General features: G+C 44.7%; 1 protein-coding gene across 9 annotated transcripts in view; it reads left to right on the top strand.

The window, feature by feature from the left end:
• Positions 1 to 26,710, top strand: part of LOC140482722 (zinc finger protein PLAG1-like) — a 35,943-nt gene that overhangs the window by 3,067 nt on the left and 6,166 nt on the right. For 3 of the 9 annotated variants that reach the window (XM_072580272.1, XM_072580273.1, XM_072580275.1), the window contains exons 2-7: positions 14,103 to 14,136; positions 17,020 to 17,175; positions 18,494 to 18,606; positions 19,946 to 20,095; positions 21,250 to 21,366; positions 23,529 to 23,950. In XM_072580272.1, the coding sequence (XP_072436373.1) occupies positions 14,103 to 14,136; positions 17,020 to 17,175; positions 18,494 to 18,606; positions 19,946 to 20,095; positions 21,250 to 21,366; positions 23,529 to 23,950 (992 nt within the window). The other 6 variants (XM_072580276.1, XM_072580274.1, XM_072580271.1 and 3 more) reach the window with 6 other exon arrangements.

Here is a 26,710-nt window from a genome sequence, read left to right as displayed (position 1 = left end):
CAGCACCAACTCCATCAGCAAGAACAGCATCCTCAAGCTATCAGACTTGTGCCTCACTACCCACTTCACCTTCAGTGACAAGACCTACAAACAAATCAACGGGACACCCATGGGATCACCAGTGTCAGGATTCATGGCAGAAGTAGTTATGCAGAGACTAGAACAAACAGCCCTCCCCATGATCCGACCCAAACTTTGGGTCCGCTATGTGGGCAACACCTTTGTCATAATGAAATGGAACAAATTAGAGGAAACCTACAATATCATTAACAACATCCTTACTGGCATAAATTTCACCAGAACGGAAGAGAACAACAACACACTCCCCTTCCTAGATGTGGAAATCTAGGATTCCTTCGTTTTCCAGCCTCCTGATTTCAGCCTCTACTTTTGCCCATAAGGTAAATGGCATTGTGCAAATCTTGAAGAAACATGGAATTGCTTCCTGGTCAACATTTAAAGTGGCCATGCCTCTTTTGGTAGTCCCTAGACCTTCCTGAAAAACCTCTGGGTATTTAATTAGGACTTCACTCGGGTAGCCACTTTCTAATCAAAAAATGTTGAGTCAATGCAAGGGAATACTTCTCAACCTCATCAACTTCACCTCATCAAGCTTGGGCCCGAGCCTTTTACTTCAATCAGTGGAAAGTGAACCAGCTGCTTCTCATAACAGACTGGAACCAGAGTTGTATCGTTAATCTGTAAAGGTTTCAGTTCTCAGTCTCGCTCTGGTCTTGTGCAAGCGTAAGGGTGGAATCCAGAACGAGTTTGTAAAGGACTGGTTCAGCAATCACTGAAATGCCTGCGGCAGAATTGATCTCCATTAGAACCAGGTGACCAGTTAACCAGATGTTTATTTTGATTGGTTCTGATTTGGATGTTGCTGAACAATTTAACTGTTCCAAACCAGATGTAGGTGGATGTTCCAGAATGCGCACTCTCCTGGATACCGATGTGTGAGTTATCTTATTCAGTTCAGGTCTGGGAGGACTCCTTTGCTGTCTCGAGTCCACATACCAGCAGCAACTACAGTGACTTGCCAGTCGAGATCGTGAAGAAGATATTAACCGTTTGGTTGAGGCTTGGCTTTGTTTTGGGGTTTTACTGTGGGGTGATCGAGAGTCCCTCTGTTCAGATTATGTCCTCAGTGAGGCTGTGCAATCATCTTCACTTAAGCGGTGTTCCCCAAGCTCGGTCAGCCTGGCGAGAGTCTCCACTTCCATCGGAATACCCTACAACTCACATGCTGCACTTGCCACAGTTTTCAATGATAAAGCCAGCTGTAGTGCCTGTTTGAAGTCTGCCTGGGCTTCAGCTAGTAGGCTCAATGATTACATCATTAACCCGTTTACCAAACAGTCTCTCAGCATCTCGTTAAGGGTTAAATCAAAGTCACATGCCTCTGCCAGTCATCTTAACCTAGTCAAAAATCCTGATACGGATTCCCTTGTTTCTTCATTTGCCGAGTAAATTGATAGTGTCTCAGAATGAGTGGAGGCTCGGGGGTCATAATATTCCTTAACGAAATCCACCTACCTTCAAAAGGTTTTAGTATCAGGTGCCCCAGGAAAAGTCAAGCTCCTAATAACCAAAAAAGCTGTGGGTCCACAGGCTGTCAGGAGAATTACTTGTTGCTTTCCATCTGCCCCAATGTCATTTGCCCAGAAAAAATAATGCATTCTTTCAACAAACTGGGCTTAGTCTTTGACAGCAGGATCGAATGAGTCAAGTTTCCCAAATAATGGCATAATACCAGAAGTGCTTACCTCAATTTGAAGATGACTGTTACGAGTGAGTTTCTTCAGGAGTGTGCTTTTCTCTCATCGCCACTGAAATAACTCCACAGAGGCTGGTATCCCAACACCAACTCGGCCTCTATTTATACGTGGAGAGTCTGTGGTAATTCTGATCTCTTTTGTGAAAAAATAATTTCCTCTCTCTGCTTTCTTCACTCCCACCTCGCTCTGTACATAACATTGCAACATCCAGCATAGCAGAGGGTGAAGACAGCACAAGTTGTTGTTTCCCTCTCTTGCCATTCCTGATCTTCAGATTAGGCACTTGGCTATGATGTTGCCTCCTCAGTCACACAAACACAAAACCCTGGCAAAAAAGCTCTCATGGTCCCTAGATTTATTAGGGTCTTGCTATGTGTGGAAACTCAATTGTTTTACACCCATTTGCAGGGGTTTCTGATCACCTTGACCAAAGTTTTATGTCAGAAAAACGAATATTTTGGACCTGCTGTTCAAATATGTTTTGACATACCTCTGGAGCAGCTGGGACTTGAACCTCAAGCCCAGAGGGAGGGTCATGATCACGCTCCACAAAAGCCCCCTTGAGACAATGAAATGCTTGCAATTCCCATGCGCATGGACTCTCAGAAGATGGTGTTGGTTTTAACCATATGGAATCCTCGCCTTTTGGGTGAAAACTTTCCTGTTGGATGCTTTAACACAACTGTGTGAAATGAATGAGTGAATTAAATTTAGTGCAGGATGAAGACTTTCAATTCAGTTTTGAGTTTCTAACACAAGTTGAAGAATAAAGTTGACCACCAAGATGTAAGCTGGGCCAGAGTGACTGAGGAGTAAGTGACTGATAGGTCAGCGGTCAGTTAAAAGCATCCTCATGAGTACATCCTGCTTGTTTTGAACTTAATTCCTGCTGTCTCAGTGTTTGGTTCCTGCTTCTCTTCCAACTTTTCCTGTTGCTGATCAAGATTTACCTCATTTGCTTTTCCTGTGTCAACAGTCACAATGTAGTCACAAGCTCTGACCGGCTGTCTGTGTGGAGTTTGCACATTCTCCCTGTGTAATGCTAAATTGTCCATAGTGTTCAGTGCTGTGTGGGTTCGATGGGTTAACCATGGGAAATGCAGGGTTACAGGGATAAGCTGGAGGGGTGGGTGTGGGTGGGATGCTCTTCAGAGGGTCATGTGGAGTTGATGGGCCAAATGACCTGCCTACACTCTGTCGGGATTCCATGAGTCTATGATCCTATATATATTAGATAATTCTCTGGAGTCAGTTTCTAAAATCTCAGTTTTGCAGCCAATTCAACAAAAGAAAACTTGCACGTGCAAACTGACCACAGACAACACTTAATTCTGAAAATCAAGACAATATTGCCAAAGCTTTTTTGGTTGCACTCATCAGCACAGCTGCAAGAATACCAAACTTCGACAATTTATAATAACAATTTGTACTGCATAAGAAAAGGTTTTCTTTGAACTATTTGAACAGCCACTATGCACTAGCAATACAAGTGATAGTCTCCATGTACAAGATGGTGCAGTCAAGATAAAGGGATGTTATTCCAGTCTTACAAATGAGAATGAAGAGGTATGAATTTCTGTGCTGGTGCAATGCTGAATGCATAGGTCTTCTGACTTAATATCTCATTGTGGATTGTATAAATCCACACTTTCGGTCTGTTTGTAGCAGGTAGCATACTGACCAGACCAACCAGACGCCACTTACAAAACTTATAACAACTCATTAGATGTGACTGCACGGTTGGACAGTACTTGCTGAACAATCCCAAATGTGCTAAGGATTTCACTAATAATTAATTTAAGATTTCTAGTCATTGTGACTCACTGACACTTGTTTGAAGTTACATATGTATATAGGTAGGACCCTGTTCTCAGAAGCACATCAGCAACAATTCCCTGGTACATTCTCTATAGAAATATCTTAGCTTATCTACCAATCAGCACACTTTTCTCATAGAGCGTAAATTGTTGCTCAGTTTGAAATTTGATACTCTTGTATCTGTCCTGATGAGTGTAAGGCAGAAAGTTTTAATGGACTTTCTGGTTTTGCAGCAATATTTCACTTTGGTTCAGAGGGTAATGCATTCTTGTTTAATATAAGATGAGGTGTTAAACAAATGCATGCCTACACCCTCGGATGGACGTAAAAGCTCATCCTCAAAAATAACGCATATAATTTTCCCAATGTCTCAGAGTAATCCAAAACTGACCATCCATCTCATTGTTGTATGTGGAAAATTGTGAGCATGTTGTCAGCAACATTTCCTATTTTGCAGCATTGACTGAATTTCCTGAGAGGTAACAATGTTCTGAGGCTGTGAATGATACTATAGAAATTAAGAGATTTATTTTGTAAATATACTTCATTGTACAGACTCAGAATCTCCCTGTCTGTTATTTACTGAGCAATGCTGACAAAAGCCAAAAGTATTTTCCAATCGATGCTTCCGTTTTGGACATACAGTCACTGTCACCATGTTACAACTACGTTCATTTATGTGGCATAGAGTCGTAGAGATGTACAGCGTGGAAGCAGACCCTTCGGTCCAACCCACCCATGCTGATCAGATATCCCAACCCAATCTAGTCCCATCTGCCAGCACCCGGCCCATATCCCTCCAAACCCTTCCTATTCATATACCCATCCAAATGCCTCTTAAATGTTGAAATTGTACCAGCCTCCACCACTTCCTCTGTCAGCTCATTCCATACACGTACTACACTCTGCGTGAAAAGGTTGCTCCTTAGGTCTCTTTTATATCTTTCCCCTCTTACCCTAAACCTATGCCCTCTAGTTCTGGACTCCCCCACCCCAGGGAAAAGACTTTGTCTATTTATCCTATCCATGGCCCTCATAATTTTGTAAACCTCTATAAGGTCACCCCTCAGCCTCTGATGCTCCAGGGAAAATAGTCCCAGCCTGTTCAGCCTCTCCCTGTAGCTCAGATCCTCCAACCCTGGCAACATCCTTGTAAATCTTTTCTGAACCCTTTCAAGTTTCACACACCTTTCCGATAGGAAGGAGACCAGAATTGCATGCAATATTCCAACAGTGGCCTAACCCATGTCCTGTACAGCCACAACATGACCTACCAACTCCTGTACTCAATACTCTGACCAATAAAGGAAAGCATACCAAACGACTTTTTCACTATCCTATCTACCTGCAACTCCACTTTCAAGGAGCTATGAACCTGCACTCCAAGGTCTCTTTGTTCAGCAACACTCCCTAGGACCTTACCATTAAGTGTATATGTCCTACTAAGATTTGCTTTCCCAAAATGCAGCACCTCGCATTTATCTGAATTAAACTCATCTGCCACTTCTCAGCCCATTGGCCCATCTGGTCCAGATCCTGTTGTAATCTGAGGTAACCCTCTTCGCTGTCCACTACACCTCCAATTTTGGGGACATCTGCAAAATTACTAACTGTACCTCTTATGCTCGCATCTAAATAATTTATATAAATGACAAAAAAGTAGAGGACCCATCACCAATCCTTGTGGCACTCCACTGGTCACAGGCCTCCAGTTTGAAAAACAACCCTCCACCACCACCCTCTGTCTTCTACCTTTGAGCCAGTTCTGTATCCAAATGGCTAGTTCTCACTGTATTCCGTGAGATCTAACCTTGCTAATCAGTCTCCCATGGGGAACCTTGTCGAACGCTTTACTGAAGTCCATATAGATCACATCTACTGCTCTGCCCTCATCAATCCTCTTTGTTACTTCTTCAAAAAACTCAATCAAGTTTGTGAGACATGATTTCCCACGCACAAAGCCATGTTGACTATCCCTAATCAGTCCTTGCCTTTCCAAATACATGTACATCCTGTCCCTCAGGATTCCCTCCAACAACTTGCCCACCACCGACATCAGGCTCACTGGTCTATTGTTCCATTTGCTGAAGTAATTCAAACCAAGGATGCATTAGGGGCAGATCAAAGCTGTGCAAAAGCTCTAGCTGGTAGGATAGATGAAAATAGGATTTTAAAGACAATGGTAAAGAAAGAGAAGAGATTTAGGGAGGGAATTCCAGAGCTTGAAGGCACAGCCATGAACGGTGATGATGTGCAACAGGCCAGAATTGGAAGAATGCAGAGATTTTGGAGAATTATGGGACTTGAGGTGGTCATAGAGAACACAGTGAAGCCACAGAGAGATTTGAAAATAAGATGAGAATCTTAAAATTAAGATTTGAAACGCAGACAGTGAACGAGAAGGATGATGATTGAATGTTGAATGGAACGTCACTGACCCTTTCTTATAATACCACACCACTGTTTCTGAACCAGCACACACAGTTTTTTTTAATCATTCCCGAGATGAAGGCATCACTGGCTAGGCCAGCATTTATTGCCCATCCCTAACTGCCCAGAGGGCAGGTATGAGTCAACTACATTGCTGTGGGTCTGAAGTCCAGACCAGTTAAGGATAGCAGTTTCCTTCCCTAAGGTGAAGCAGATGGGTTTGTCCCAACAATGGACAATGGATTATGATTATCAAATTCCAGATTTTTGAAAATAAATTGAATTCAAATTTTACCATCTGTGTGGCTGGGTTTGAACCCAGATATGTTACCTGGGTGTCTGGATTAATAGTTAAGTGATAATACCACTAGGCCATCTTGCCAAACAAATTTGATTGTAAAATTGTACAGAAAGTTTTAGGAAGTTTTCTGACATTGAGATCCAGGGTAACTTGTCAAGATGGATCCAAAGGCGAAAGTGAGGACTGCAGATGCTGGAAATCAGTCGAGATTGGAGTGGTGCTGGAAAAGCACAGCAGGTCAGGCAGCATTGGAAGAGCAGGAAGATCATCAGGCAGGAGCACTTCATCAGGAATGAGGCTGAGAGCCTCAGGGGTGGAGAGATAAATGGGAGGGGGTGGGGCTGAGGAGCAGGTAGCTAGGAGGACAGTAGGTGGACGGAATTGGGGATAAAGGTGATAGGTCAGAGAGGAGGGTGGAGTGGATAGGTGGGAAGGAAGATTGACAGGTGGGACAGGTCATGAGGACGGTGCTGAGCTAGAAGGTTGAAACTAGGGTAAGGTGGGGGGAGGGGAAATGAGGAAACTAGTGAAGTCCGTATTGATGTCCTGGAGTTGAAGTGTGCCGAGGCGGAAGATGAGGCGTTCTTCGAGTCTGTTTCAGGACATGGTTGAAGAGCTTCAGGGCAGAGGAGATGACCTGGGGTTGCAGTGAGAGAGAGAGAGAGACTCACTGAGATTCTTGTGGAGAGAGGAGGAGAACTTCTTCAAGGGAGGCATCCTTGCAAGAGGATTCGCAGTAAGGTCGAAATCAACTAGGTGAAAGTGAGATCAGAGTCAAGGTTAGAGTGGTGCTGGAAAAGCACAGCAGGTCAGGCAGCATGCGAGGAGCAGGAAAATTGACGTTTTGGCAGGAGCCCTTCATCAGGAATGAGGCTGGAAGCCTCGGGGTTGGAGAGATAAATAGGAGGAGGGTGGAGCTGGGGAGAAGGTAGTTGAGAGTGCAATAGGTAGATGGAAGGATCTAAAGTTGGCTTAGTGACCAGAGACAGAAGGTGGTATTAGAAGGCTGTTTGTGTGACTGGAGCCCAGTGCGCAGTACAGGATCCCTACATGTTTGTGATAGACAGTGTAGAGGAGGATGTGCAGGGGGTTTATTGAGTTGGTTTGTGGATGATATGCAAATTAGCTGAGTCGTTAATAGAAGGTCTTAGATTACAGGAAGATACAGATGGGTTGGGTTGGTGAGCAGATCAGAGGCAGATGAAAAGTGTGAGAGGATTCATTTGGCAGAAGTAAGAAGGCAAGGGAGTATTCACTGAATGGCAGGACACTAGAAAGCTGAGAGAGGAACACAGGGATCTTGGGCTGATTGTCTACTGATTCCTGAAGGTGGCAGATGAATACTTGAAATGTCATAAAGGCTCAAGGCTATGAGCTAAGTGCTGGAAAGTGGGATTGGAACACTTAGAGAACGTAAAATCTGCTAAGAATGTGAATTCCATTGGTCCTTTCAACAATGTAGTCAATATATAGAATATATGTGGGTTTCCATGCATGTGTGAAGACAGATACATGCACCTACACACACGTACAGCAACACAGAGATTTACATGTACTGACAGATTCAGGTACAGGATTCTGGATTAGTGGTGCTGGAAGAGCGCAGCTGTTCAGGCAGCATCCAAATAGCTTCGAAATCGACGTTTCGGGCAAAAGCCCTTCATCAGGAATAAAGGCAGTGAGCCTGAAGCGTGGAGAGATAAGCTAGAGGAGGGTGGGGGTGGGGAGAAAGCAGCATAGAGTACAATGGGTGAGTGGGGGAGGGGATGAAGGTGATAAGTCAAGGAGGAGAGGGTGGAGTGGATAGGTGGAAAAGAAGATAGGCAGGTAGGACAAGTCCGGGCAAGTCAAGGGGACAGTTACTGAGCTGGAAGTTTAGAACTAGGGTGAGGTGGGGGAAGGGGAAATGAGGAAACTGTTGAAGTCCACATTGATGCCCTGGGGTTGAAGTGTTCCGAGGCGGAAGATGAGGCGTTCTTCCTCCAGGCGTCTGGTGGTGAGGGAGCGGCGGTGAAGGAGGCCCACGACCTCCATGTCCTCGGCAGAGTGGGACTTGCACACACATGGACATATAGACAGAAACACAGACTTACACATGTATGGACACATATACACAAACATAGACTTGCACACACATACACAGACATAGATTTACACACACATAAACAACCACAGACTTACACACACTTGCAAATACACAAACATGCAGACTGAAGAAGTATTAAGGAGAGTAGATCTTCACTAATCCCCAAGCCAAAGTTCTGCGAACAAAAGTTCAAATCCCACCATGGTAGATGTTGAAATTTGAATTTATGAAATTTGAATTTGAATGTATGAAAATCTGGAATTAAATGCTAATGGTGACCATGTAACTTTTCTCAAATATCATAAAAATAACATCTTGTTGACTGATGTTCTTTAGGGAAAGAAATCTGCCATCCTTACCTGGTCTGACCTGTATGTGACTCCAGACCGACAGCAGTATTCTGGGCTGCCCTCTGGGCAATTAGGGGTGAGTAGTAAATGCTCTCCTAGCCAGAGATGCCCTCATCCCTTGAGTGAATCTTTATAAAGTGAAATGCTCATTCAGAGAGGCGGAGGTCACTAACCTCCGTCTGCACTGGAACAGTACTGTGATTCGGCGATGTGTAATCCTACTGTTATCCAGTAACCAGGGAAATAAAGCAGCCACATTGATAAAAAAAAATTGCATTCTCTGCCTTCATCTATTACCAAACAAATATTGACAAAGGTTAAAATTCACAAACACATATCTTGGCAATCTGAGTATTGTGATCAAATGATCAATGAAAGAGTTTCTACAAAAACAATACAAATCAGGAATACAATAATTAGATTCCCTACAGTGCGGAAACAGGCCCTTCAGCCCAACAAGTCCACACTGACCCTCCAAAGAGCAACCCACCCAGACCCATTTCCCCCTGACTAATCCACCTAACACTGCAGGCAATTTAGCGTGGCCAATTCACCTAACCTGCACATCTTTGGACAGTGGGAGGAAACCACAGCACCCGGAGGAAACCCACGCAGACACAGGGAAAACATGCAAACTCCACACAGACAGTTACCCGAGGCAGGACTTGAACTTGGGTCCCTGGTGCAGTGAGGCAACAGTGCTAACCACTAAACCACCGTGCCACCCCCATCTCACATCTGGATTCCCAATTAGCCACACGTGGCTAACATCTTGGACACTGCTGTTTTAAAAGGCTGTGTTCATTGCGTGCACTGTAAATATCCAAACATTGGCCATCAATTCAGTGTGACAACGCCGCTAGGTGGTTAAAGCAGAAACAGTGGAGGGTCTTGGAAGCACAGCAGCTTGTTTAACGATTAAGAGTGTGTTTATCGACAAAAGAGTTGTTCCACATTTTTTTCAGACTGATTTCTTTTGATCTGTGGAAGGCACTGTTTCGTCAGTGTTAAAGAGTTGAGACTCTGGTGCTGGAAAACATGAGAATGTATCACATGAACTCTGCACATGAAACTAATAAGATTGAAAGTAACAACATATGAGTCACTGGGATCTGATCATGGGATTTTGATGGTTTATACATAAGGTAATAACAAGAGAACACTCAAAGAATACACAGCTTAATATGTTTCATCAATAAAAACATGGAAAGGTGTAAATTCACATACCGTACTAATACGAGATTTCAGATCACATCTTCATAAATGCAGTAATATATACCTCGAATTACATGTGACTAATATATCAAACAAAGCTGGTCTATTCACTGGAACAGGAGTAGGCCCATCAGCCCTTCGAGCCTGTTCCACCATTCAGAGAGATTGTGGCTGATCTGTGCCTAACTCCATATATCTGCCTTTGGCCCATACTCTATGATTACTTTTGTTTAACAAAAATGAGATGTGTTGTTGGAACCTCTGAATTGGCAACATTGTGGTGAAATTCTTTGTTCATACAGTCACAAATTTGTTATTTCAAAATATTTTGCTTAAAAATTAGAAGCATTCATGCCAAACCCCGCCCCCCCCCACAGCATTTCCCTCTGACATTCTCAGAACATACTCAGAAATTTCAATCTGTAAGCAATTTATAGTGCACTCTTAATTAACCTTTAACATAATGATTTCTATAAACCCCTAACAGTAAGCTGAGAATAAATCAGGAGATAATGAGAGCATGTGAAATAGCACAACATTAATCATGGGTGATTTTATCTTCAGTTAGATTGAGATAGTCAGATTAGCACTTAGCCCTGAGGAGGAATTCATAGAATGCATTGAAGACAGTTTCCAAGAATAATATGTTCAAGGATTTTTATTTTTATTATTCATTCACCTGATGTGGACATGACTGGCTAGGCCAGCATTTATTATTCATCCCTAATTGCCCAGAGGGTAGTTATAAGATCCACCACATTGTTGTGGGTCTGAATTCACGTGCATGCCAGACCATATAAGGATGGCTGAATTCCTTTCTTAAAGCACATTAGTGACTCAGATGGATTTCTGCCCCCCCCACCTCCCCCCAAATATCAGCGATGGTCTTCATTAGACTTTTCATTTCATTGCATTGAATTCATACTTCACCAATCGCCATGGCAGGATTTGAATGCAGGTCCCCCAGATATTACCTATGTCTCTGCATTAATAGGTCCAGTGTTAATACGATCACCTTCCCATTGCACTCTCAACTTCATTTTCCTGCCCTTCCTGAGATCCTCAGACTGCCTTATTTATGAAAACTGCTGTTGCTTTTGTGGCAGTATGCCTCAGAGGTGGGTGTGAAGTGTTGGAAGGATCTGCCTGGTGATTAACAAGTCAAGTCATACGATCACTGTTTTAATGACCATATCATTCACCCCGCAGTCAGACCTAATATTTGCTCCCCTCCTTATCGACCACAAAATGTGTTCCTTGTTGGGATCCAAGCTGAATAAATCAAATCCTAGAATGAAAGGTCTTATTTTAGATAACATGGTAGTCATTCAATAAAACATAGTTATGCTACACTGCAGTTTTTTTAATTAACAATGGAATAGAAAGTTATTACACAAAAGTCAAGTAAAAAGATTTTCTAATTCTGGAACACAGTTTGAACGGTTTTGATACACACTGCAAAACAAAGTCTCAAGCTGTTTTCTGAAGCTATCCATTACAGAGACTCAAATCCAGTGAAATTACCCCTCCATATAAAATCTTTTAAATTTTGTCTCACTGATTCTCTCCAGTTCTGTTTCTGTGAACTATCAATTGTGAGTTTAAACTTTCTCAGCTCTTAATAACCTGCAGATTTCTAACCAAATACTTTTGGTTTGGATGTTTCACAAACTAAACTTTTAGACTAAAATAACCATGTTTTCCCTGAACTGTCATATACTGTACTTGTTTCTCAGAGAGAAATTATATTTGCTTAGTTAACTATATTTATCTGAACCTTCTCAGGTCTATTCTGAACTGCCTGAAAAACTTTAAGTTGCAACAACAATCCTTGTCCTTAATCAAAAATAAGCAAATAGCTTTAATGTTTACTCAAACTGTCATAAAAGAAGCAGTAAAAACAATCTTTTATTAACACTCCAAGGGTTCTCTGTTGTCTAACTTATACTGAATTAGATCACTATTTCAGAAGGATTATCTGACCTAGTTATTTCTAAAAAATTCTTCAGAAAAGCAATCCCAAATGCTACTGTTTGAAAATCCATTCTCTCAAATGATCTTTATATATCATATGGATGTGCCTCACTGAGCAAGACAGATCCATACCCAGCCCTCAATCTAGACAGATCTACCCTTTCAGCAGACAATGATTCATGCCTCTCCCTTGAGATCTGTGCCCCGATCAGGATAGTGTGCAATGATGCAGTTCTAGCACAGGAATGGGTCCAGTGTGATGTTGTGGAATGGAGCAAGATACTGAGCTAAAGAAATGGAGTGTGAGAAGAGGCCATTTGACCAACTGACCCAATAAGGAGCCATGTACTGATGAGGGACAGGAAAATGGAATAGTTGTGATGAAACCTCCAAGAATGCACCTGACTGGATGGGTAATCTAACAGACACACCTTTCCTCTCATGGGTAAAACTCCTCTCTTGAGAAAACCAGATGAGTACATGAGAGAAATGGGGATAAAAAGATACCGTGGAAGGCTGAGATAAGGTGAATGGACTGGGAGTAGGCTTTTGAAGAGTATAAATACCAGCAGAGATTAGTTGAGCTGAACAGTTTGTTTCAATGCAATAGGTTCCAATTTCTGGGATTGAAATTCCCCATTTATTTCCCTCCACTGCTTGTTGGTGAGATTGTTACCTTGTGGTCTCTCACTGAAGTGTGTGTGTGTGGGGGGGGTGGCGGGGTGAAGCAAAAAGAGCAAGTGTTTTTTATTCATTCATGGGACATTGGAGTCACTGGCTGGGTCCAGCATTTATTGCCCGTCGCTAGTTGCCCCTTGAGAAGATGGTGGTGAGCTGCCTTCTTGAACTGCTGCAGTCCGTTGTGGGTTGACCCATGATCCAAATTTGCTGAATTTCACTCAGATTTCACTCCCGATTCAGGCTCTGAAGGCTGTTTTATGGACTCGCTGAAGACTCCTCACCAGTGCTGACTGCAGCTTTCACTGGATGTCGACAGAAATAAATAGAAACAAATTATGATGCAGTCATTAAATTACTTTCAAGGTCTGTGCTAATAATCAGGTATACTCCACCATAATATCAGTTTTAAGAAAGCACTAGGTGTTAGAAGCTGGAATCAGCAGTGTCATAAAAATCTAATTTGATCACCTTTTAGGGCAGCGAACTGACTGTTCTGACCACTCTGCACTACAGGGGTGATTTCAATTCCAACCCAGAACTCAAGTTCTCTCCGAAATGGCCGCTCAGTTGTATCAAAGTATTTCTGCTGAATACATGAGAAGATTCAGCAATACCATCGTTGGGCCAGTGAGGAGAGGGATTCAAATGCTGGTGTTATCAATGGAGTCCATATCTTGTGCCTGAATGAAAGTAAACATCAAAGAAATGTAGTGTCGTTTGCAGGAATGTTGTAGTGGTGAGCATAGAATGTTACTGGCGAATCTGGGAGGGGATGATTGAGCAGCGAAGGGCATTGCTAGAATTTGATGCTTCAGCTTAAAACCCCCTGGAGAATGATCTAAACTCTTCCCAAGGGGTTGTGTGTTTGCCATTTACAGGGAAAGAGATTAAAGTTCCATGGAGATATCAATGCGGCTGTTTTTTTAAAAAAAAAATAGATTGCATTTAAATAGAGCCTTTCATGTCCTCAGAATCTGCTTTGGACACAATAGAGATTATGGTCTCTGGTATAACAGAAGAATCACAGGACACAGCAAGCTCCCACAGACAGCCAAGGCCCCAAGTGCCTTGCTAAACTTCTCAACCTCGCTTTCCTCCTCTTTAAAGCCTATCACATTTGACCAGCTTTTGGTCAATTAACGTCTGCCTATGTTGCTGTTCAACAGTGCACAATAATGCTGCAGTGATGTGCTTTGGAGCAGTTTAATTAAAGCAGTGTTTTAAGTGCAAGTGGTGGGTTGTTTGTTGTTGTTGCAGTGTCTCAATTATATGGCGCTTGGGAGATTTCTCTCGAGTCCGATTCTTTCCTTTAATTCATTGACTTCTGTATTCCAACCAAGGCAAGAGCTTTCAAAGAGATTGATGGAATCATGAAAGTAAATGGTGAGACAAGGAATCGTACTGGCAAAGTTATGGAAGGATTAAGGACTGTCGCTATGTGTTTTACTAAACAGTGTTTTCCTCAGCAGATATCCTCCTCGAACATGTCCTCCGACGAGCTCTGTAAGTTCACTCTTCTCTTTGTCTTAAATTATATTGGAAAGTTTGACTTGTGTTCACTTGTCGCTCATTGTTTTATTCAGAACTCCTCATTTAAAGTACTCACACACATCAGTCCCCAGTTGAATGAATGTTGGAAGATGATCAGAGTCAGGTCCTGATCCACTAGAGAAGAACGTGCTAGAATAGAGCCCGACAATTCCTAAGCCGTCATAAATATCTAACCAAAATAATTCATTCACCTGATTCACTGCTATTCAGGACAAAATCAATTCACACTGGCTTTCCTTATTAACAGGAAGAAAGCTACTTATTTAACAAATGAAACTCATTCAACAAATGGCAAACAAAACAGGATTAGTTTTTAATGAAGTTCAACCTAAACTATGACCTTAAAAACCCAAGCAGACAAGCATTCTTTCACAAATAGGACAGATAAAGTACAGATGATTTGACACAAATTATCCAGATGAAAAGATATAGACAGGGAGAAACAAATTCTGTCGCTCAAAGTCCAGACCAAAACATGGGGCAGGTAGTTTCTCACAATCTTTTTGAATTTTTTCTTAGTGATGGTGACGTGATGTTGGCTGCAAAGGGATGATTGATCATTCATTGCATAGTTCATTAGGTGGACCTCTAGATCTTTGCCTCTGTTAGAATTTTGTTTTTGTTTTGCTCTTTCGGTCACAGAGAGAGATGGTGAAAGATACTCCTTCTTCACATGTTTCTAGATAGTTCTGAGTACATAGCACCCACTGGCCTAACAAACTGCAGCCAGACCAATACAAAGGCTGTCATTAGGCAGATTTTCCTTCACTAAAAACTCCTAGTGTACCCATTCTCATAAAGTATTCATGTCACTGCTGTATAACGTGTGACACGGTGGCTCAGTGGTTAGCACTGCTGTATCACAGCACCAGGGACGTGGGTTCAATTCTAGCCTTGAATAACTGTCTGTGTGGAGTTTGCATATTCTCCCTATGGCTGTGTGGGTTTCCTCTGGTTACTCTGGTATCCTCCCACAGTCCAAAGATGTGCAGGTTAGGTGGATTGGCCATGGGAAGTTACAGGGTTAGGGTAGATCTGGGTGGGATGCTTTTCAGAGACTTGATGGGCTGAATGCCCTGCTTCCACACTGTAGGGATTCTATAAAATAGCATAATCATGTAGAATTGCAGGGTGCACCAGACAATCCTATTTGCTCTTAAATATTTTTCTGGTTGCCATAGCGATATATCAATGACCAACTTCCATCTTCCAGCTTGGAGTCCAAAAGCAAAAAGCAAGTATGTGGCCCCATACAGGAGTCAACCCACAGCTGGAGATCACTAATTTGCTATTTCGCGATACTGAACTTTAATTCTTTAATTTCTTGTCCCCCTGTACAAGATGGGTAGTAGGGATATCCCGGGTAACTACAGATCAGTTAGCCTGACGTCGGTGGTGGGGAAGTTGCTGGAGAGGGTACTGAGAGATAGGATCTATTTATATTTAGAAAAGAATGAGGTTATCAGTGATAGGCAACATGGTTTCGTGAGGGGGAGACCGTGCCTTACCAACTTGATAGAGTTCTTCGAGGAAATGACCAAGTTGATAGATGAAGGAAGGGCTGTTGATGTCATATACATGGACTTTAGTAAGGCATTTGAAAGGTTCCCTGTGGTCGACTAATGGAGAAAGTGTAGTTATATGGTATGCAGGGTGTTCTAGCTAGGTGGATAAAGAACTGGTTGAGCAACAGGAGACAGAGAGTAGTAGTTGAAGGGCATTTCTCGAAATGGAGAAAGGTGACCAGTGGTGTTCCACAGGGGTCAGTATTGGGGCCACTGTTGTTTGTAATATACATAAATGATCTGGAAGAGGGCACTGTTGGTATGATCAGCAAGTTTGCAAATGAAAAGAAGATTTGTGGAGTAGCAGAAAGCGTAAGGGACTGTCAGAGAATATAGGAGAATATAGATAGACTGGAGAGTTGGGTGAACAAGTGGCAGATGGCTTTCAATCCAGACAAATGTGAGGTGATGCATTTAGGCAAGTCTAATTCTAGAGCGAATTATACAATGAATGGAAGAGCCTTGGGAAAAATTGAGGGGCAGAGAGATCTGGGAGTGCAGGTCCATTGTACCCTGAAGGTGGCTGCACAGGTGGATAGAGTGGTCAAGAAGGCATATGGTATGCTTGCCTTCATTGGACGGGGTATTGAGTATAAGAGCTGGCAAGTCATGTTAAAATTGTACAAGACATTAGTTTGGCCGCATTTAGAATACTGTGTACGGTTCTGGTCGCCACATTACCAAAAGGATGTGGACGCTTTGGAGAGAGTGCAGAGAAGGTGTACGAGGACGTTGCCTGGTATGGAAGGTGCTAGCTATGAAGAGAGGTTGAGTCAGTTAGGTTTATTTTCAGGAGAAAAAAAGGAGATTGAGAGGGGACCTGATTGAGGCTTACAAAATCATGAAGGGTATAGACAGAGTGGACAGAGACAAGCTTTTTCCCAGGGTGAAGGATTCAATAACGAGAGGTCATGCTTTCAAGGTGTGAGAGGTTAAAAGTTTAAGGGGATACATGTGGCAAGTACTTCACACAGAGGATGGTGGGCGTTTGGAATGCATTGCCAGCAGAGGTGGTAGAGGCAGGCACGGTAGATTCATTTAAGATGTGTCTGGACAGATGCATGAGTAGGTGGGGAGCAGAGGGATACAGATGCTTAGGAATTGACTGATAGGTTTAGACAGCACATTTGAATCAGCTCAGGCTTGGAGGGCTGAAGGGCCTGTTCCTGGGCTGTAAATTTTCTTTGTTCTTTATTCTTTCATGGTTCAGTCTTTAGATCAGCTGCAATTAAAGCTGCTATATAAATGCAGGTTGTTGTTGTTGTCATAGGGTGCGTGGACTGTGGGAAGTGCCTGCCAGGAGAGTGTAGGATACATGGACCATTGATCAAGGTGAAGGACAGGAGCATTCCCAGCCGTGCCAGGCTGAGTCTTCCACATTACCTTGCCCTCCGAGTATTGGAGATGCCAGCTGTCAACAAACACAGTGAGTGCCCAGTACAGAGACTGTGCCAAATGTGCTTCGGGTTCTTAAAGTACCTCTTACAGGTTGAGGTGAATGGTTCGAAACCAGAGGAGAAGGGGACATGACAATGAATACATGGCAGAAGCAGTTGCAAAGTAAGGAATGGGACTAAGAGGCAACATCTTGGAGTTAACATCAACCTAAACTGAATTGGACTAGCCACATTGGTACACAGGCTAGTACACAGCGACATTAGTTCACAGACTGGTTCACAGAGATGGATCCAAAGTTGGCTTAGTGGCAGGTGACAGAGGGTGGTATTAGAAGCCTGTTTGTGTGATTGGAGCCCAGTGTGCAGTAGTATACCACAGAGATCAGTGTTAGATCCCTTCTTTTTTGTGATGGACAGGGAGGGGTTTGTACATTCTCCCTGTATCTGTGTGGGTTTCCTCCAGGTGCTCTGGTTTCCTCCCACAGTCCAAAGATATGCAGGTTAGGGAATTTGGCAACACTAAATTGTTCATAATGTACACGGGCTTTTGCATGGTTACATCATTTATCTCACTTACCAGTCTTTCAGCATCTCATTACGGGCTAAATCAAAGTCACTTCCCTCTGCCAGTGATCTTAACCTAGTCAAAATCCCGATATGGATTCCTTTGTTTCTCGATTTGCCGAGTAAATCGATAGTGTCTCAGAATTAGAGAAGGCTTGGAGTCATAATAGTCCTTAACTGAATCTGTGAACTCTTGAAAGATTTTAATTCCTGGTGCCCCAGGGAAGGTTAGGCTCCTAATAGCCAATAAAGCTGCGGGTACACAGACGTGTTCATGGAGTTATTGGTATGCAGGCTAGTTCATAGTGACTTCCGGTCTATCAAGGCCAATGTACCAACCAACAGCAGAACAAGTGTATAATGTTTCCATTTTGACTATTGTTCAGAGATGCCTCTTGCAGCGTGCATGGCTTCACATTCCTGAGCTACGCCCATGCATTTGCTATTACTTTGTGATTGACCCACCATCTGTACTTTAAACTCCTACCGGAGCTTGGTTGGACCACAATGTGCACCCATCCACTGGGGGAGGTTCAACAGGATAGGCCTCCTAACCTGATAGAAAGAGATCTATAAATTTCAAAAAGGGTTGACGTTGAGAAGCAGTTTTCCCTTGTGGGTTTGGGATAGGGTTGGGAGGAAGAGCTATTGATGGACAGAGCAATAGAGGTGATGCTGACAGGGAGACATGCGATTTGAATGGAGCAGAAGCACTGGTGGGGACCAGCTGGGTCTGTGATGTGATTCTGATGTAATTTTGTGTCATTTGTCTCCTCCTCACAGTCCTCGGTGTATTTGCCAAGAAGGTGATCCAAAAGAGGACACAGTTTGGACCCTACGTAGGCCAGCTCTCAACCAGTCTCACTAACAATGACGACAACAGGCTTGTGTTACAGGTAGCGATTGAGAAAGACAATTCCTGACTTAATTCCTGTGCAGGCTGGATTGTCTTATGTGAAGGGTACATAGGGATTAGCCTTGGATTCTCTCAAGTTTCAAAAAAATGTGCAGTACACTCATTGAGACTTACAAAATCCTTACAGGGCTTCATTGGGTAAATTTAGATGGGCTGAAGGGCCTAGAACCAGGGGAACAGTCTCAGAATAAGGGACAAACCATTTACAAGTGAGATGAAGAGGAATTCTTCCTCCTAGGGGGTCGTGAATCTTTAGAATTCTCTACCGCAGAGGGCTGAAGATGTTCCTTCATTGACCAAGTTCAAGGCAGAAATTTATAGATTTCTAGTTCCTCATGACGCAGAGGGTTATGAGGACAGTGCAGGAATATGGCCTTCAGCAATGATCTAGAATGGCAAAGCTGGCTCAATGGGCTGAGTGGCCTCCTTCTCCACCTCTATGACAATTTTTCTGCCTTCCCTTGCAATGGGTTTGGAGTTACATGAGGAATGTCCAAGGTGCCTTAAAGATGCCACACCAATGAGGAAGATTATGGCTAATCTTCTACACTAACTCCACTTTCAGAAATTAACCCTGCATTTCCTTAGCACCTAAAGATCTAGCGATCTCAGTTGTGAGTATATTCAGCATCAAGGACTCACGGAAGTTTCCTCTGGATGTTCCGGTTTCCTCCCACAGTCCAAAGATGTTCAGGTTAGAAGGATTGGCCATGGGAACTGTAGGACTGCAGGGATGGTGTGGATTTGTTTGGAATGCTCTTTAGAGGGGTGGTGTGGACTCAATGGGCTGAATGGACTGCTTCCAGACTGTATGGAGTCTATGATTCTATGAAGAATTGCAAAGACTTGTCATCGTCTGACTGAAAATATCTACCTCATCTCAGAACAACGTGATATTATGACCTCCTAGTTTGTTACTTTCTAGCCAATAGAAACACTCTCTCAGCATCTGCCATTTTAAGCCCTTGAATTTTCCAAGCTTGCCATAGGGGTACCACCTACTGAACATCCCTGACTTTTTCACCTGAGATTGAAATATATATAGGAGAAAGTGGGGGCTGCAGATGCTGGAGATCAGAGTCGAGAGTGTGGTGCTGGAAAAGCACAGCAGATCAGGCAGCATCCGAGGAGCAGGAGAATCGACATTTCGGGCATAAGCTCTTCATCAGGAATGAGGCTTGTGGGCCTGGGGGCTGAGAGATAAATGGGAGGGGGTGGGTTTGGGGGGAAGGTAGCTTACTGTCTCCCTTGAGTTAAGCTTGAGTTTGAGAGAGACCTTGTTGTACCTTGTTCTATATATGCACTCTTGACTCCCTCAGGTATTAAAGGACGGTGTGAAATATTTCCTGAACACGCCAGATGAAGAGACTGGTAACTGGATGATGTTTGTCCGTCCTGCGAGGAATCTGGAGGAGCAAACACTCGTAGCGTATCAGCACCAGGGAGAAGTGTACTTCACCACTGTAAAGGTAGGGGCTGGAGATCCATTGGAGGGGAACGGGTATGTACACACACATGAATAAAGCTCAAGGTAAAGTCACCATTGTCTTACCGGATCATAGGACTGCTCTCTCATGAGAGAGAGAGACTGGTGGTGGGTTAACCTGAGGGTCGCCACACCTCACTGAGGGGAGAGAGTGAGAAGGAGAGTCCTTCTTCATGTTAACTCAGCTGGTGCAGGAATTTTTCTGACGCTGTTGGCATCATAGACAAGCTGTCCAGCCAACTGAGCTAACTAACACCAATTAGGAGCAGGAGTAGGCCACTCTGCCACTCAAGACTGTGCTGCCATTCAGTCAGACCATAGCTGTGCTGTTTATTTTGCATTTCCCTACCCTCTGATGACCTTCCACCTTCTTACCCACCATGAGTCGATCCTGACTGATTGGGAGAAAGGCAGCGTTGACTGACCCCTACAACAGCGGGCATCTAGGCATCTGCGATTCCAGAGCCAAGACTCGATCGTGTGGAATTTGCAAAAGTGATGGGAGTTAGGACGTGGGATGGGGGCTATGTGGGGACACAGGATGGAGGGGGAGATGTGTAATGGGAGTGCGATCACAGGTGTGGGAGGATAGGACGGGGTGGGGGTCGGGTGAGGTGGGGTAAAGGATGTGGGACCCTAGAAGCCTCCACCAGCCCCTTTCCTTGCCCCTCCCACCCCTTTGCTTACCCCCCCGGGTATTGGGCCACAACCCCCAAAACCAATCATTCACATCTTTGTGAATTTAAGAGGGACATAGAACACACAGACTGCTGTCAGCAAATGTAGCCCTTTACATCTTGCTAGAAACTCAATCTGATTTTATATTTCTAGCTAGCTTTCTCTTGCAATCCACTTTTTCCCTTCCTTATTAACCATAGCTGTATCTGCAGACCTTTGTGTAATTATATGCTTTAATGTTAAATTTGATACCATCTTTAACATTTTTATTTGCTTTGGAACTCTTGTTTCTTGCTGGAATGTTTTTATTCTGTGCTTCCTGTAGATGTCACTGTTTAGACCAGTCTCCCACCCAGAATGGAGCTCTGCTACAGCAGATAGATACATACAGAGCAGTGCGATGTGCATCAGGGTTAAGTTTTAACAATGTCCATGGTAATAGAATGGTTTCTTCTACAGAATATCCAACCCCAGATGGAGCTGAAAGTCTGGTATGCGGCAGATTACGCCAAATTCATGGAAGCTCCTTTAGTGGTAATCAAACAGGAGCCTGGGCTCTCCACATTTCCAGCTGCAGTAAGTCTCAGTTTGTCACTGAGGGATTGGCTCGGTTGGGTTAATTCACATCGCCAGAGGTTAAACCAGTCGAGTCTTACCGATACCGTAAAGCTAGAGAACCAGTCTCTTTGTCAAACAGACTTGAAAGATCTCAGGTTCTGTTTTCTGCCCATGGGAACTCATTCTACTGCCTGAGGTGAGCAATAACAGTCACGGGTGATGCACCCAGTGACCTGTTCAACATTTCTCCCTTGGTCGATGATACCTCTTTCATCTCCTTGTTCTCTGAGCGGAGAAAATGGGCAAGTTTGATTATCTGTAAATGAACAGTTACTGCATTTCTAAACTAACTGATTAGATATGAAGAGTTTGGATACTTCCCTGTGTGTCAAGTTATGGACAAGTCTCAACAGAAATGGAAGACTATATTTCTATGTATAGGGGTGGCATGGTGGCTCAATGGTTAGCACTGCTGCCTCACAGCACCAGGGTCCCAGGTTCAATTTTAGCCTCAGGTGACTATCTGTGTGGAGTTTGCACATTCTCCCCGTGTCTGCATAGGTTTCCTCCCACAATCAAAAGATGTGCAGGTTAGCTGAATTGGCCATGCTAAATTACCCATGGTGCTAGATGCATTAGTCAGAGGGAAATAGGTCTGGGTGGGTTACCCTTTGGAGGGTCGGTGTGGACTGGTTGGGCTGAAGGGCCTTTTCCACACTGTAGGGAATCTAATCTAATCGAAATAGTTGACTGCAGCCATTTATTTTTGGGATGTGAAGGGAGGACTGACCCAGCTCTAGAAGACAGAGCAGATAGTTTTCCCAAGGCCTCTCTACCAATTTCTTATTTGGCTTTTCCTCATCTCTGGAAGGATCAGAGGTCCATCAGGTGATATCAGGGAAGTGAAGTGCACAGATGGAGCGACTTTCTTTCCCCCACGGGCTGTAATCAAAAGGAACAGAGGTATAATTGGGAAAAGAACCAGAGGATTCTTGGAGAAGGATGGTTTATTTCTATTCAGTGAGTTCTTGTGATCTTGAACATGCAGCCTGAAAGGGCGATGGAAGCAAATTCACTGGAAACTTTCAAAAGGGAATTGAAGAAATACCTGATGGAGAGAAATACCTGATGGAAAGGCCAGAGGATGCTTTCCTTTCTAGCTGAGGCACAGAGCATACGATGCTGGAACTATTAAAACGTGGGCTCATTCACAGCTATAATATTGGGTGCAGTTCTGGAATCCATATTATGGGAGGGGGTGGGATATGACTGAAGAGGGTGCAAGAGAGATTTACCAGGATATTACCCAGAGTGGCGAGGTTCAGTTAGGAAGAGAGATTGGACATTTTGGTATTGCTTTCTTTGGAGCAGAGGAAACTGAGGGGTGGGGACATGATGAAGATGTATAAAATTACGAGGGGCATAGATAGGGTAGACAGAAAGAAACTTTTCCCCTTGTCAGAGAGATTAATGATCAGAGAGTAAGGGGCTGGTGATTTGGAGAGGATGGGAGAAATTGCATTTTCACCCAGAGGGTGGTGGGAATCTGGAACTCGCTGCCTGTAAGGGTGGGAGAGACAGAAACCCTCATCACATTTCAGAAATATTTGGATGTGCACCGATGATGCCAAAGCTGAGAAGGCTTTGAGCCCAAGTGTCGGGGAATGGGGTGAGAATAGTAAAGTGGATATTTTTTGACTGTCAACAATAAGCCACACATAATGGGCCAAAGGGTGGCTCAGTGTTAGCACTGCTGCCTCATAGCGCTAGGGACCTGGGTTCGATTCCAGCCTCAGCTGACTGTCTGTGTGGAGTTTATACGTTCTCCCTGTGTCTGCGTGGGTTTCCTTCAGGTGCTCTGGTTTCCTCCCACAATCCAAAGATGTGCAGGTCAGGTGGATTGTTTCCAGGTGAGGTGGATTAGCCATGGGAAACGTTGGATTATGTGGATAAGGTTGCTCCACGTTGGGGTGTTCTTTGGAAGGTCGCTGGGTCAAATGCCCTGCTTGCACAGTGTAGGGATTCCATTGTACGATTCTAACAGCCTTTTCCTGTGCTTTCCAAAGAGTAGGACTATTTGACTAGCTCTTTCACAGAGCTGGCTGAGACGGGCACAATCCTATTCTTGATGGGTGCATATCTGTAATTCTAACCTCAAATGCCTGTTCTTTCTCCTGCAGACGGAGACTGCCAGCCGGTGGAAATGCTCCAGCTGCTGCCATGTGTTCAGCACCTTCAGTTTGCTGGAGTCTCATCCCTGCAGTGATTCCGGCCAAGGGAGCGTACGGGGACTGGCTGTCACCGGGTGCTTGGGGTCAGATCATATGCCCATTTGCTGGAAGGCAGACAGTCCTGCTCTTGACGGTCAGGCCAAGTGGCCACCAGGTCTGAATGTGCTGCCGCGAGACGGACAGATGGACACAGGCAAGGAGGGACAAGTGATGAAAGTGCAGAGGAGCCTCCCGTGCCCACTGTGTAAGAAGGTCTTCCTCAGTGCTGACAAGCTGACCACTCACTCCTGTACACACAGCGGAGAACGGCCACATGTCTGCTCACACCATGACTGCGCCAAAGCTTTCATCTCCAAATACAAACTGATCAGGTAAAGGCTGCAGCTTTGGGAATTCCCTTTCTACTCCCCTCCCCCTCTTCACTCATCCCTTGACCGAGTGTTTTGGTCAGAGTCAAGAGTGTGGTGCAGGTCAGGCAGCATCTGAGGAGCAGGAAAATCAGATGTTTCAGGCAAAAGCCCTCCGCCTCCACCGCGTCTGTCTCCCAGGAGGACCAGTTCTACCACAGAACACACCAAATGGCCTCCTTCTTTAAAGACCGCAAATTGCCCTCCCACGTAGTTGATGATGCCCTCCAACGCATCTGATCCATGTCCCGCTCCTCACCCCTTCAACCGCAACAAGGACAGAACCTCCCAGTCCTCACCTTCCACCCCACTAACCTCCGTAAACATCACATCATCCACCGACATTTCCGCCCCCGACAAACGGACTCCACCACCAGGGATATATTTCTCTCCCCATCCCTATCTGCTTTCCGTAAAGACTGTTCCCTCCGTGACTACCTGGTCAGGCCCACACACCCTCACCAACCCACCCTCCTATCCCGGCACCTTCCCCTGCCACCGCAGGAATTGCAAAACCTGCACCTACACCTCCTCCCTCACCTCCATCCAAGGCCACATCTATCAAAGTTTCACCTGCACTTCCACACATGTCATTTACTGTATCCGTTGCTCCCGATGCGGTCTCCTTGACACTGGGGAGACCGGACACCGTCTCTCAGAGCGCTTCAGAGAACATCTCCGGGACACTCACACCAATCAACCCCACCACCCTGTGCCCAACATTTCAACTTCCCCTTTCCACTGTACCGAGAACATGCAGGCCCTGGGCCTCCTCCACCGTCGCTCCCTCACCACCCGACGCCTGGAAGGAGAATGCCCCATCTTCCGCTTCGGAACACTTCAACTCCAGGGCATCAATGTGGACTTTACCAGTTTCCTCATTTCCCCTCCCCCCACCTTACCCCAGTTCCAACCCTCCAGCTCAGCACGTGTCCCCATGACCTGTCCCATCTGTCCATCTCCTTTCCCACCTATCCACTCCACCCCCCCTCCCCCTTTACCCCCACCTCCAGCCACCTATCACACTCTCAGCTACCTTCCCCCCAGCCCCATCCCCCTCCCATTTATCTCTCCACCCCCCGAGGCTCCCAGCCTCGTTCCTGATGAAGGAATTTTGCCCGAAACGTCGATTTTCCTGCTCCTCGGATGCTGCCTGAACTGCTGTGCTTTTCCAGAACCACACTCTTGCCTCTGATCTCCAGCATCTGCAGTCCTCACTTTCACTAAGTATTTTGGTCAGTCTCCTGCTCTCTCTCTCTCTCTCTCTCTTTGGTCCAGTGAAAGGCCTTGGGACAAATTTAAACATTGCAGCTGTGCGCAAAACTTTGGAACTATTGGATGAAATAAGACCAGGGTGCACCTTTTTTAAAAAAGAAACTTAGTGATGTGGATGTTGCTGGCTGGGCGATATTTATCACCCATTCCCCAGAGATGGGAGTGAGCTAGAGTTTGGAACCACCACAGTCCTTGGGGGTGTAGGATCATCAGTGACACCGAAGGAATGGCAATATATTTCCAAGTCAGGATGGTGAGTATCTTGGAGGGAAACTAGCAGAGTGGTGGTGTTCCCATGTGTCTGCTGCCCTTGTCCTTCTAGATGGAAGTGGTCATGGGTTTGGAAGGTGCAGTCTGAGGATCTTTGATGATTTTCTGCAGCGCATCTTGTAGACAGAACGCCATGTTGCCATTGTGCATCACTGGTGGAGGATGTGAACGTGAAAGATGGTGGATGAGGTACCAATCATGGAAGGTGTCATCATTGGCACCCTGGTTTTGTTCTGCCAGGGCCACTCTGTTCCTGACCTCATTGCAGCCTTGATTCAAACATGGACAAAAGACCTGAATTCCAGAGGGGAGGTAAGAATAACTGCCCTTGACATCAAGGCTGCATTTGACCGAGTGTGGCATCATAGTACCCTGAAAAATCTAGAGTCAGTGGGTATAGGGGGCAAACTCTCTGCTGATTGGAATCATGTCTGACTCACAGGAAGATTGTTTTGGTTGTTAGAGGTCAGTCATTTCAATTCCAGGCCATCTTTGCAGGAGTTCCTCAGTGTAGTCTACTCGGCTCAACCATCTTCAGCTGCTTCATCAATTACCTTTTCTCCTTCATAAGATCGGAAGTTCGCCAATGATTGCACCATTCACGACTCCCCAGATACTGAAGCAGTCCATGTTCAAATGCAACAAGATCCGGACAATATCCAGGCTTGGGCTGACAAGTGGCAAGTAACATTCGTGCCACACAAATGCCAGTCTATGACCATCACCAATAAGAGACAAGCCAACCACCGACCCTTGAATTTCAATGCTGTTTCCACCACTGAATCCCCACTATCAACATCCTGGGAGTTATAATTGATCAGAAACTCAGCTGGACTCTCTACATAAACACAGTGGCGACAAGAGCAGGTCAGAGGCTGAGAATACTAAGGCGACTGACGCATTTCCTGACTCCCAAAAGCCAATCCACCATCTACAAGGCACAAGTCAGGAGTGTGATGGAATATTCCCCATTTGCCTGGATGGGTGCAGCCCCAACAACACTCAAGAAGCTTGACACCATCCAGGACAAAGCAGCCCCTTGATTGTCTCCACATCCACGAGCCCCCACTCCCTCCACCACTGATGCTCAGTAGCAGCAGTATGTACTATCTACAAGATGCACTACAGAAATTCGCTAAAGATCTTTAGCCAGCGCATTCCAAACCCACAACCACAACC

Source organism: Chiloscyllium punctatum, chromosome 11 (genome assembly GCF_047496795.1).
Source record: "Chiloscyllium punctatum isolate Juve2018m chromosome 11, sChiPun1.3, whole genome shotgun sequence".
Lineage (NCBI taxonomy): Eukaryota > Metazoa > Chordata > Chondrichthyes > Orectolobiformes > Hemiscylliidae > Chiloscyllium > Chiloscyllium punctatum.
This window is presented reverse-complemented; position numbering and strand designations above follow the sequence as displayed.